General features: G+C 50.1%; 5 protein-coding genes across 5 annotated transcripts; 1 reads left to right on the top strand and 4 right to left on the bottom strand.

Moving 5' to 3' along the window:
• Nucleotides 1-2: 2 nt before the first annotated feature.
• On the bottom strand, nucleotides 3-839 carry TrAtP1_000477 (uncharacterized protein; the record flags this gene model as incomplete). The annotated part of the gene is made up of 2 exons (XM_066110595.1): nucleotides 3-457; nucleotides 521-839. The coding sequence occupies 2 exons, from the start codon at nucleotides 837-839 to the stop codon at nucleotides 3-5; spliced, it is 774 nt and encodes a 257-aa protein (XP_065966667.1).
• A 304-nt stretch (nucleotides 840-1,143) lies between these two features.
• On the bottom strand, nucleotides 1,144-2,390 carry TrAtP1_000476 (uncharacterized protein; the record flags this gene model as incomplete). The annotated part of the gene is made up of 3 exons (XM_014091639.2): nucleotides 1,144-1,611; nucleotides 1,678-2,142; nucleotides 2,199-2,390. The coding sequence occupies 3 exons, from the start codon at nucleotides 2,388-2,390 to the stop codon at nucleotides 1,144-1,146; spliced, it is 1,125 nt and encodes a 374-aa protein (XP_013947114.2).
• A 1,084-nt stretch (nucleotides 2,391-3,474) lies between these two features.
• TrAtP1_000475 (uncharacterized protein) lies at nucleotides 3,475-6,226 on the bottom strand. Its single transcript, XM_014091640.3, has 5 exons — nucleotides 5,297-6,226; nucleotides 4,922-5,230; nucleotides 4,377-4,847; nucleotides 4,017-4,320; nucleotides 3,475-3,960 (listed from the first exon to the last, which is right to left on the bottom strand). The coding sequence occupies exons 1-4, from the start codon at nucleotides 5,971-5,973 to the stop codon at nucleotides 4,062-4,064; spliced, it is 1,716 nt and encodes a 571-aa protein (XP_013947115.1). The 5' UTR covers nucleotides 5,974-6,226; the 3' UTR covers nucleotides 3,475-3,960; nucleotides 4,017-4,061.
• Nucleotides 6,227-6,355: 129 nt separating this feature from the next.
• Nucleotides 6,356-7,976, bottom strand: TrAtP1_000474 (uncharacterized protein). Its single transcript, XM_014091641.2, has 2 exons — nucleotides 7,050-7,976; nucleotides 6,356-6,993 (listed from the first exon to the last, which is right to left on the bottom strand). Exons 1-2 carry the CDS (start codon nucleotides 7,751-7,753, stop codon nucleotides 6,600-6,602), a joined length of 1,098 nt encoding a protein of 365 aa, XP_013947116.1. The 5' UTR covers nucleotides 7,754-7,976; the 3' UTR covers nucleotides 6,356-6,599.
• Nucleotides 7,977-9,121: 1,145 nt separating this feature from the next.
• TrAtP1_000473 (uncharacterized protein) lies at nucleotides 9,122-11,635 on the top strand (the record flags this gene model as incomplete). The annotated part of the gene is made up of 6 exons (XM_066110594.1): nucleotides 9,122-9,235; nucleotides 9,305-9,332; nucleotides 9,410-9,570; nucleotides 9,624-10,011; nucleotides 10,130-10,841; nucleotides 10,918-11,635. The coding sequence occupies 6 exons, from the start codon at nucleotides 9,122-9,124 to the stop codon at nucleotides 11,633-11,635; spliced, it is 2,121 nt and encodes a 706-aa protein (XP_065966666.1).
• Nucleotides 11,636-12,102: the final 467 nt, after the last annotated feature.

The raw sequence follows: 12,102 nt of genomic DNA, 5'->3' as shown, positions 1-12,102 counted from the left end.
TCTCACTGCATGCAGAAGACATCTGCCAGGGATACAGAGTGCGCAGAAATATTCGAGCCAGTATCGTTTCGGCACGTCACTACCGGAGTCGTCACCAATGCCACACGCCAATGCTTTGCTTGCAGCTCCAACGGGTCAGTGGGTGGCCAGATGGGCAGCATCGACTGCGAAGAGAAGCGGCTGCCGATTTCGGGAAATCGAAAGTCAAAAGTCAGGCGGCTGGTGAGAATCTTGAAAGATATCTCGTAGGCGCTGTCGATGACCTGCTCCAAGTCTTGGATTGCGTCGGCCGCGTTGTAAAATGTATTCATCAGTGGTTGGAGGCTGGTCAGGAGAGCGTGAGTGGCTTCTTCGATGCGATTCTTGATAAAGGGGCCGCCCTGCTCCCTTTTCATGACGACATCGATGATTGCAGCCATACGGTCGAGAATTGGCTGGCGAATAGCCGATGGTTGACCTGTGAGACGTTAGTTTTCTGCGTGTGGATAATGGAGAACACTAAATGACGCGGAGTAGTCACCTGTTGTACGCTCTAGATCTCTTTCTACTTCCATGATGCCATAAGTAGAGTCTGCATCGGCGCCGGCCCAAGCACTAGGGTTCCAAACTCGGTTCACGACAAAGTCTATGATGACTCTAGTGACAATGCAGGATTTGGAGTTCTCGCTACGAATGTGATGGTCAAGGTAAGACTCTGCTGCCTGCTCAGATAGCGGGTAGTACGTGGCCAGCAGGATTGGCCATAGGTGCGTCTGGCTCAGCTTTGTCTCGCCCGTGGGATCAGGGTTATTGGCGTGACCATCGACAAAGTGGCGTATAGTTGCATAAAAATGCATCATATGCCCGTGCCATGCCTGGACGGCTTGCTCTGTGATCGTGATTGGCTGGTTAGAGTAGGGGTTGCGACTCACAAGGGCATTAAGAGGACCAGGAGCAGAGCTACCGGAGGACGAGGCTCCGAAATCTAGCAATGGAGGCGGTGGAGCGTTATCACGAAGACGGCCACCATACCTGCCTCGAGATTGGCCAGTTGGAGTGTTGGGGAAGTAGTCCCGACCATAGCTAAACGCGCTGCTTGGCCTTTGAGGAGGGTTCTCTGGCATAGCAAAAGCAGACTGCGGGAAGCTGGTTCGGAACTGAGGGTTACTCTGAAAACCCTGGCGAGAGGGGGGCTCGGCCGGAATGAGGGCCTTGGAACTGTGGCCTATGGTTAAAGGAGCCTTGTCTGCCACCCTGCATGGGTGCGACTGGGTTCCACGCATTGGCAGTTCGGCGATCATGAGGCAGGGCTGTCGTAGGCCGCGGAGGCATGTTTCCCTGAAACTGGCCAAACTTTGGCGGGGGACCAACCGTAGGGGGTCGCTGAGCGGGCTGAAAAGCCGTAGCTGGTCTGGGCGATGTTACGGGGTCGCTGAAGATGCTGCCGTTGCCCACCTCCTCCTCTTGAAGAGGCACTAGAGGCTTACGGTGACCGTTTGTAACTTGAACGTGCTCAGGGGAGGGTTCAATGGTTCGAGGGATGCTGTTGGAATTGGGCTGCTGTTGCACGGTCCAAAGACTATGCTGCTTGCTGATTTCATCTTCCAAGAGATGAATGGTGTTGTCAAGGCTCTAATAAGTAGATAGTATACAGTCAGATCAGATATAACGCTGGTTTAGCCCATGAAAGTTACTTACTCTGATGAGAAAATCGCCATCGGAAAATGGCAAGCCCTTACTCAGCAAGTCGGTTTTCTGTCTGTCAGCTTTATCCCTTAACTGCTTGAACTCGGTGGTGATGTCTGCGATACCACCAATCATATTCTTGAGATTCTCTTCAGTGTCTTCTCTCCTCTTCTTCTCTTGCCGAAGCTCTTCTTCAAGGCTGTTGATTCGCTGGGCTTGATCATCTGCATGTGCCTTGGCAAGATTAGCCTCGATGCTCATCCTAGCAATCGCCTTATCTGTGTCTTCTTGGTCGAGATGAAGATTCATGACAGCTTCGACGAGGGCGCTCGTTTCCTGGCTGATGACTTGACCAACTTCGATTAGCCGTTGAATGATTTCATTCGATTCATTGGCAGCAACGCCAGGCATGCGCCTCAGAGAGTGCTGTATCTTGACCAAAATCTCCTGCGTGATACGAGATTTCTCGAAAGCAGGCTAGTAGCAACAGTTGGTCAGCCACTATTAACGATGGTGGAAGAATGAGGCCTTACATGGTTATTGGACATTTGCTTGATCCTCTCAGACCGTGCAGGCCCGTTGAGGGGCGTGGAAAAGTTGACAGACAGCATGTTTCCGATGACAACTGCTGCTCCTTCGATGACTGAATTCGCTGAGCTGACCGGCGTGCTACACCTATTGAAGCTGCCTTCTGTAGTGAGAGTTCTGATATCGCTCCAGATCATATTCTGGAAGCGACGCAGAAATGTGGCGCCACAGCCGGCGTAAAGAATGAGAGCAGATAAAGAGCAGGGAAGAAAGTGAGCGGTATAGGAGTGTTGGACAGGGCTGAAAGACGCGGAGGTTACGATCCTGTCATTTCGTCAGCTCTGCTGATAACCCCTTGGCTTTCTCCTGCATCTTCGGATTGAAATAGAACATATATTGACTCGAATGACTCTCCTCTTTTGAACAAGGCAGGAATAGTAAAATCTGGACACTTACCTGATTCGTCTCTCTGAGATACAGCGCGTCAAGCGGAGAGGACCTGTCTAAAAACGCTAAATGGCAGAAAAAAACAGGGGGGGTTATGCAAAACGCAAAGGAATCAAGAAAAGACCCAAGGTTTTCTGTTAAAAAGAAAGCGTGAATCCGCTGTCGAGAAAATGCTGGTTGAATGAAAGTTCCCAGAAACGGATGCGGCAGGTGAGAGAAGCGAGAAGGAAAATAGAGATAAAAGGGTGGGAAGAAAGCAAACGAAAAGGAAGAAAAAACTCCTAGTGAACCCCCAAGAAATTACGCCGCAAAAACGTGGCCAAAAGTGCTGAGAGCTGAATGTGAACTGAGCATGAAGTGAGGTTATTCGGCTGTTTGCTGCCGGCTTCCGCAGCTCCTAGAAGATTTGGCTCGCTGCGGTGCTTCTCTTGAAACACCACCAAGGAGTGTGCTGAAAACGGAGGAAGTGGCTGTACATGAGGAAGAAAAAGAGAGAACCTAGTGAATGAAGATTCTTTGAGAGTCACGATGCTGTGAATGGCTGGACGATCGACAGATGCGCGCACAAAGTTAAATATTAATAATATATGTCCTGCTCCAAAAAAAGAAAGAAAGTGAAGAGGTTATAGACGTACAAGTGAAGAAGTACTTGGTAGCTGATGCAAAGGTAGAACAGCTGTCATCACGTGGACCACGTCTCGAGCTACTACCATATTAGCAGCTTCAATTCAATTCTTGTCTTCCAAGGCTGAATTCGTTTTGGAGAATGGAGGGAAGCCGGAGCGAGATGAATAGAGCAAAAGCAAAAAGAGAATGGACACAGGAGCATTCCCAATCATTCTCAACAATGTATATTCTCTAATCTTCTTGAAAGGCTCAAGTAGCTACCCTCAGCCCTATTCGAAAAGCTCAAGTATGATGATGCCCCAAATTTGCCCGTGTCATCTCAATCAATGATATCCATCCTACGTCGAGTATTTTAAGAGTTATCATTGCTATGGCATCAATATCAGAAACTAATCCTACACGATTTCGAAAACGAATTTTGATCAAAACGACTATCGATGACCGTCCTAGGCATAAACATCAGTTTGGGACATTGCCTTATAAAGAGGTGCTAAAACGCATTATGAAATGGACTAAGTAAGAAAGTCAAAACCGGCGACCAAGGCGCCCCGTTGGATTCAAAAGATCTGCTGCACCAAAAGAACTTGGCTGATTTAGTATTCGGTTGGACAAAAGGTGTAACCTGCGTCGTGGTGCTATTCTGTCTTTATAGCAAAAGTCGTACTGGATAATTGCAAAAAGGCATAGAAAGGGCTGTCAATGGGTTAACAAGGAATACTGGGTTATATTTTCATAAACTAGTTACCAACCTCCAAGTTCCTAGATTGCACAATGTGAATAGCAAAGCATTAGCTTCAGATTGCCCGGGTGCGAGAGAACAAACTGCTGTAGACGGCGTCTACAACAGGTGACGCGTCGATCATTCGGCCGCCAAAGTATCTACCGTTGAGACCCTTGATGGCGTTTTCGCCGCCCTGGACTTTGTCAAACTTGAGGTAAATGTCTCCTTTAGAGTTGGGGTCGACAGAGATATGGACAACATGCCCATATCGTTGTTCCGCTTCCTGTCGAACCTCATCTTCGAGCTCTTTGACCCAGTCGTCGCCCTCCTCCCTGTGGTTCCCAGTTAGCGTCACTGTCTGTAAATGTCAAACTAGGGTAATGCTTACTCTGTGGCGTCGAACATGTTGTGCAACACAACACAGCGACTGGCCATATTTACGTTGACAGGAAGGGGTTTCGTCTCCGTCTTAGGCTTGAGAATCTGCTGGCGCTCTTCGTTGCCGTTGGTCGGGGCTTCGTCGGTCCTGGCAAGTTTTCTCATCAATGCATCGCGGCTATAGTTGTTAAAGTTGACGCCAGCAACGTCTGTATCATCCAAAGCGCTAGCACCACCAGTCTTTTCGCTGTCGCGACCTCCGGCTCGGTCGAACGTAGACTGTTGGCCACGTCCGCCTGCTCCGGAGAACGCAGAGCCTTGGAAGCCGCCCTGGTTATTACCGGAAAATTTGTGCATTAGGTTGGCAGTACTCTCAGGGGTAAACTTATCGTTGCCAAGGCCAACACGGATAGGACGGCCAGCCAAGTCAAACCCGTTCATCTTTTCCAAAGCCTCGCGAGCTTGGCCTGCATCCCGAAATCTGTAGAGATGGCATTAGTCATACTTTCTATTTGCTAGACATGAGATGTGGGAATGAGAGGGACAGAAACTCACTGGACGAATCCATAGCCACGGCTGCGTCCGTTGTCGTCTTTTTGGAGCTGAACAAACTCAAGCTCTCCAAATGGCTCAAACACAGCTTGAAGATCTTGCTCTGTAACATTGAAATGAATGTTGCCTACATAAAGGCGGTGGAATGGTATGGAGTTGGGATGTCCACTCGTTGAGTCTGGGTTACGAGCTTGGCGATTCTTCTCAGCCTCGGTATGTTGCACAATGACAGGGATGCCTAGGAGTTTCTGTCCTGTAAGTTGAAGGGCTTGCTGCACGGCATCTTCACTCTTGAACTCAACATAGCCCACTCTGCCGCCGAATTAGTAACACGTAACAATCATTACATGAAGAGTTTTAATCTTCAGAGCGACTTACCCCTTAGACCGTCCACTGATTCGATCTTTCACGATCTGAGCTTCATTAACAGGTCCGACTTTTTCGAAAAATTCTTTCAGCTCACGAGTCCGCAGCCGAGCTGCAAGCTGCTGGACAAACACGGTACGGCGATCCCTCTCATCCTCCGTAAGCGGGGCATTGGCGCCCTCATTGCCGGCTTCAGGACGGTCGTCATCTCGACCACCGCGGCGGCCGTAGTCATTGGAGTAGCGGTCGCCTCGGTCTCGTCGGTCTCGTCGATCGCGATCGTCACGAGGACGATAGTGTCGAGGGGGCGAACGTGAACGCGAGCGAGCTCGTCCACCCCGATAGTAGTCGCCGTCTCTGTGGCGGCGTGAGTGACGACGGTCATCATCACGGCTCCTGCTTCTCCGCCTACTCTTGTGGCTACCAGTGTCACTACGGGGAGTGCCTGTATCGGGCGTCTCGCGGCGGCTTCGAGTAAGGCTGTAGTCTCGACGGCGACGGTCGTAGTCTCGATCTCTGTCTCTCACACGGCTGCCATCACGTTCTCGGCCTTTGTCGCGGTCGGAGTCTCTATCTCGCCTATCAGATTTACCGTCGTCTTTGGAGCGGTCCGCATCAGGGGTCTTTTGCTTTTTCTCTGGGTTCTTAGCCGTTGCGTCGAGCAGCGCCTCGACGTCTAAGCTAGACATGATGGTACACTGTCCTGACGGCCAATGGCAAAAGAGAAGAAGTTGCTAGTACTTTGAAGGGGGCAATGGACCATGAACAAAGGTACGATTGCCGTGGAATACAATAGTGTCCGTTTGCGTCGAATCTCGGGATCGGCAAAGTTGTCACGGATATCAATCCCCAGAAAGTTTCTGGCGAGTTAGGCTTCGGAGACGATTACTTTCTCCTTGGGACTTGAGCTAAAGGCGAGTCACGTGAATGGCGTTTACAATGTTAATTGCAGGGCTTACGTAATCCGGAAATCGCAGCCCCGGCGTTTTATAGGCGGTTTCCCCAGCTTCAAAGGTCATACCATCATAAGCAACCAAGTATTACTAGTACTCAGTACTAAATAGGACAATTGGAGCATGATATTCTTTAATTAAAATCTTTTACTATTTAAAAAAGTACCATCGGTAATATAAGCGTCCGATAAGTGTGCCGTTAGTGTCTTTGCTTCATGAAGACGATCTCTTGATTAATCCATTACTCATACCCACAACCATTAAAGATTTTGCCTCCCACAACGCATTAAACAACCTCGTCATCCCCGTCTTTTCATGTTCGTGACGATCTATTCTTCTCGAATGTATCAGGTGCTTCGTATTTATTGAGTCTTGATGACGTTGGGCTTCAGCTCTGTGCCGAATACGTTGTCCCAGAATCTGGTAGTGACGCCAAAGCCGAGCTCGTACTCAAGGAAATGGTGCTCCAGGTGGTACTTCTTGAGATCCTTGTACCAGAGAGGCAAGTTCTCGTGGTGGAGGAAGTAGTGGGTCAGGTCATAGCAGATATAACCAAAGATGCCGCCACAGTAGACCGCGGTCGCGGCATACCAGTTGTAGGCGAAAACGGTGTGGGCGAGATACCAGAACGGAGTTGCAAGCAACACGAACATGGTGGGAGGCATGACAAGTCTATACCTATCCATGGGCAAGTAGTGATGGATGCCGTGAAGCAAGAAGTGTGCAATGATGCCATATCTATTATCAGGAAGGTAGCTGCATCATAGTTAGCAACAAATCATATGACTTGGGTTTTAGGGATAATGTCATACTCATCAAGATGGAACAAGAATCTGTGCAGTCCATATTCGACAAGGCTCCAAATGAAAAAGCCAAGGACCCAATATGCGGCAGGGATGATGGGATTTTCCCAACCTTGGAAGGCCAAATAGGAGCCATATGAGTCGCAAGGGAGCCAGAGAAGAGGAATCACCCACCAAGGGGTCTTTGTGAGCGGCTCGAGGAAGTTGCCAAAGAGGGGAGCAGACTGGCCGCCCTTGTAATGGCGTGGACGATGCACTTGGTCAAGGTAGAACTTCTTGGAGAAGTTGCCGTACCAGAGCTGGGCAAACAAAGGCTTGCTCAAATCCAAAAACTTGTGTTTCTTATAGTCTTGATTGTAATCCGTGTCCTTGCTGAGATCTTCTTCGTTGGACATGCCAGTTCTCGGGTGCACATACTCGCCATTGGCGGCTCCATTGGCGGATCCATTCTGCTCTGGCTTCAGGTAGCCGACAAGAGAGTCGTCGAGTATGTCATATGCAGCATCTGAATGGGTGTGCGAGACGCCGTCCTCCAAGATGTCCTTGATGTCCTTGCCAGCATAGTCGAGGATGAGCTTGTGGCCGCCGGGATGGTCGAACAGGAAGCTTGTAACGTCGTAGACCTTGTTGCCGAGAGTGACATAACAGTCCCGCTCAGTGTTGTGTCTCTCGACTTCGGCGCGAGTGAGTTTAGTGAGAGTTTCGGTAGCCATTTTGCCGTGCTATCACGAGATGTGAATAGGCGGACAGGGATGAAGTGGCGGCGATGAAGACAGATCGATAAACTAAAAGCGACCAATTCGGTAGCGAAAGTGGAGAGCAAGCAAGAGATTGGCCCTCTTGGCAGCAAGCCAAATCTAAAGGTGAAAACCTAAAAAAGAAAGTATATGACTGTGCAAGCAAAAGCACGGGTCGCAATGTTGCCAGTTGGCTGCGAGAAGAAGAGAAGGAAAAAGAGGACGCGAAGGATTTATCAGGGGGGGGTATGAGATTTTTTTGAAGATCGGACGGGGTTTCTAGGTTACCGATGATTAATTTGGGGAATCCCCTGACGCACGCTACAAGCGGCTGGCCACCGGAAGCCGAGCACTAGTGGGTGGCGTTACCAACGAAATCTCAGCAGAGTGCACGCCAAAGTCACACCACCGCCAATAAGATTCTACTTTGCTTCGTTTCTGGCGCCAAGGTTACTTTTTTCCTTCCTTCTCCTCTCCCCCGTGCCACTTACAGGAACGTCGATGTTGCGTCAAACACGAGGCGCAGCACCTTGAGAACTCCTACTGCCCTGATTTCATTGAGCAAAATCCTACTACTTGGTAAGCGGAGCTTCTCACTGTAAGCCGCCGGGTATTTGACACGACGACCTGCAGCTGGCTGGAACTGCTGAATGTGTCCGTATGCGGAGTAGTGTCGGTGATAGCCCAAGCATGGAAAATGGGTAGCCTATTCGATTTCCGCGTTGGGCACTATCCTGCTCGGAGACTTTTACTTCACCATAATCACATCACAAACCAGGGTCCATTGATGTCCGTAGAATCCCCCTTGCTTGTGATGCCGAAGAGTCCGAGCTATCTGCTAAGCCCCTATTTGTAGTATGGTCGCATATCCACTGTCGGAGATCATAGTAGCGTTCTGGATTCGTTACCATGGATTAATATACATGATTGCCTCTGGGCCTATTCCTCACCTAAGACGCCGGAAAGGGTATAGCGAGTCAGCTTGGTACTTGACGCCGCACCATCTGTGGCTGTGCGTTGCATCATGTCCACAACGTGGCGCAAACACTTGTTATGTGGCTGGTCGATCTTCTAGGAACGAGAAGTACTAGAACAATCAGCCACATACAGTAAAACACACGCTAGCAATTTGGGTAGCTCAAGACGAACAAACGAAGAGGAGGCAACCACTCTCACCTGCAGCATACACATGGTGATATGCTGATTTGACGATATTTGAGACAAAGGATACACAGCTTACGTACTTGACACTGGTTTGCTTTTTTCGAGGAGCACAGCCACTGAGTCTCACGCTGGGCTGCTTCTTCATCTCTTTGCTGTCTGCCCCGCCATAGCTTCTGCATCATGGCGTCACTTTCACCACCGCGGGGCTGGCTGCTGGTGCTCTGCATCTGTCTCGTGCTGCTGCCGACCAAAGTCGCTGCGTTTGGCGCAGGGAATATTCCGTCGATTGCGCAGGTTGGTCCTTGAGCTACATGAACACAAATCTTTATACTGGCACGGGGTCCAGAAGCTCACAAACTCCAGGTCGAGGGCCACAATTGGCGTCATGGAGGTGCGTGGTACAGAGTGCCTGAATGATGGGCAGTATATGGAACATGAGATGGATAGCTGCTGACGGTGTGATTGCAGATATCGAGGATATGTTGACAACCGTTGCCTTCCTGCGTGGAAAGAAATGGACGTCGATGCTCATCAAGAGAACCTACTTTGGCAACTGGCTTCGTGATTACTCGCAGGCCATTGACGTTGGCTCTCTCAAGGGCGTCAATGCTCCCACAATACGTATCTTGGTAGGACTGAAGCCCTCATCCATCAATTGCTAGCGTTAACGAAAGAGTCAAAGGTCTGGATTCTCTCCTTCATGGCCTTTGGCTACGCCACAGAGGAGTTCGAAGTGACGGAAGAACGCCTGGGCTGTTATCGTCCCGAGGAGCATATCGACAACCCCAAGGGCTACGCTGATGGCCTTGATGCTCGCACATTCGACCCTCGTCTACGTGGCCCTGTTGATCCTGTTGAAATCGACATCGATATGAACACTGGCATGAAGAATTACATTGCCAACGAGAGTGGTCGATGGGCTACGAGTGCCGGCTATCTCCGATACAGTTTTGCTCGAAGCATCCACTTTGGGCGCCTTTATACTCATGGATCAAAGAGCGGCAACGAGGCAGATTTGAACGAAGCACTCAGGTGCCTCGGCCAGGCCTTGCACTGCATGGAGGATTTTAGTGCTCACAGCAATTACTGCGAGCTAGCCCTCCGCGAGTTGGGCCACCGAGAAGTATTCCCACACTGCGGAACTCAATCAGAAATTTCGATCCATGGGAAACATGTGTTCCCCCCTAGTGACTGGTACTTTTGGAGGTGTCGATTTCCTGCATTCTGTCATCGGCGAGGCAAATGATCACTTCACCCAATCCGAAGTCGACGAAGTTGATATTGCCCTCTTGAATGCGGGTGGTGCCGGCGGCAGCGGCGGCGGTGGCGCTTCCAGAGGCCTCTTGGGAATTGGCGCTCCACGAGATTTCATTTCTCTCATTGCCAAGATACCTGGCGATGGTGCTGGCTTCGCCGCTCAAGCTAGAGAGCTCAAGGCCATGTCAGATGCTCAAGATCAAGAAAACGAAGTGCGCTCTCGTTCTGAAGGAAACACCAACGTCATTCCTGGTGTGAGCCCGAATTTCGATCCAGTCAAGACTGCGAAGCGGATCTACCCCATATTGCAGTTCCGTGACAGGATCGTCAAGGCCATTAGCCGGGGAATCGAAAAGATCCCCGGCCTCGAGAAACTCCTCGAGCACATCAGTGAGACGCTGACTGCCTTTATCCTTGGTCTCCTTGCTCCTTTTATTCGACCCATTATCAACCAGGTGTCCAAAACCTTGAAGGAGGGCTCCTCTGGCGTGCTCAGCGCCAGTGCCAATTCTCAATACGAGCCATGGGAGAACCCCAGAAGCACGGATCCAACGCACTCTATGCTGTCAAAGGATCATTTTACAAACGTACTCAACTCTTGCGCGGGCCGTGTTGCAAGCACGGTTCTTCAGTATACTGTCCCGTAAGTGATTCTTTTCGCTCTTCCTCTCCACCTATCATAGATGTATAGAAGTTTGTTTACTAGCCAATTCTCACAGTCGTGTTCTCTATGCATGGGAGAACCCCAATGTCCCCGTAGATGAAGTCGCCAACGACGTACTGCGCGCATTCCACCACCCAGCTCTTCGCCGCGGAGACGTTCAGATCCAACAGGAAATGTTCCGCACGGTACAGACCTGGGTTAATGAGCATCCTCGCCGGCACGACATTGACCGTCTCCTGTCATCGGAATCCGTCAGACAGGGCAAAAATCACATCCTCAACCAGCAGAAGCAGAAGGGAGGCGGCGGTGGCCATGGCCACGATGCTTGGGAGACCATCACCCAGCTTGGCCACGGCAAGGTCTCTGGATCACTCTGGGAGCAGGTCAAGACTCGAGATTTGAACTCTCTGGAAGGCAATGATGGTAATCCATCCGCCAACTATATGTCCAATTCTCCAGCTCCTCCTTCGCGCTATTCACCACCAGCTCAAGGTGGCTACGGCTACGGAGAGAGTGCCTCATATCACGCTCAGTCTCATGCCGGATCATCACAGGGCCATCCTGGTCATTCCCAGGGCTACTCCCAGGGCTATTCCAACCAACCGCAGTATCAACAGCAGTACGGCGGGCAGCCTCAGCCTCTTCATGGGTATGGCGATCCAGGCTATGGTGGCCCTCCTCAACCGCAGTATGCTCCGCACCAAGAGCACGGCCACGGCCAAGGACACCAACATCAGTCATCCCACTGGGATTCACAGCATGACCGCTATTAAGCGTAACATCTCTTCACTGGCAAGGCAGTTGACAAAATTTCAAAAGCTTTCTTAATATTGACGCTTGTGTGTGGCGGTATATACGTGCTTTTGTCCAAGTTGTGCACATGTCAGGAGATATTCATGGTATGCTTGTAAAAGGTTAGGAGCTGGTCAAGCAGTGTACCTGTTGGAGGGTTATGTGAATTGCGATGATGTTGTGATTTCTTTACATTATACCAGAAATCAAATATATATACACGCGTCTCGCCAAACTATTTCAAAATCTCTAGGGTTTATATAACCTTTATCTACCTGTAGATACGATGGCTATCCTCGTTCCACGACCCTATTTAACGCGAACCTCAGGCTTCAAACGAGACTATAAGAGAACCGAAATCATCGAGAATATATATAGGCCACGCAGGCAACCACTCCACAATGCTTTGCCTTTAAACTCCGTCCTACCCTTTCTCCGTGGTAATAGG

The sequence above is a fragment of the Trichoderma atroviride genome, chromosome 1 (assembly GCF_020647795.1).
Source record: "Trichoderma atroviride chromosome 1, complete sequence".
Taxonomy (NCBI): domain Eukaryota; kingdom Fungi; phylum Ascomycota; class Sordariomycetes; order Hypocreales; family Hypocreaceae; genus Trichoderma; species Trichoderma atroviride.
The sequence above is the reverse complement of the archived record's forward strand: the minus strand, read 5'-3'. Positions and strand labels throughout refer to the sequence as shown.

Excerpts from the sequence above, each read along its gene's own strand:
- TrAtP1_000475 (XM_014091640.3), bottom strand. The coding sequence starts at position 5,973 with ATGTCTAGCTTAGACGTCGAGGCGCTGCTCGACGCAACGGCTAAGAAC. Across the intron at positions 5,231-5,296 it reads ATCAGTGGACGGTCTAAGGG|AGTGGGCTATGTTGAGTTCA; the intron begins GTAAGTCGCTCT and ends ATTCGGCGGCAG. Across the intron at positions 4,848-4,921 it reads CGTGGCTATGGATTCGTCCA|ATTTCGGGATGCAGGCCAAG; the intron begins GTGAGTTTCTGT and ends CCATCTCTACAG.
- TrAtP1_000474 (XM_014091641.2), bottom strand. The coding sequence starts at position 7,753 with ATGGCTACCGAAACTCTCACTAAACTCACTCGCGCCGAAGTCGAGAGA. Across the intron at positions 6,994-7,049 it reads TTCTTGTTCCATCTTGATGA|CTACCTTCCTGATAATAGAT; the intron begins GTATGACATTAT and ends ACTATGATGCAG.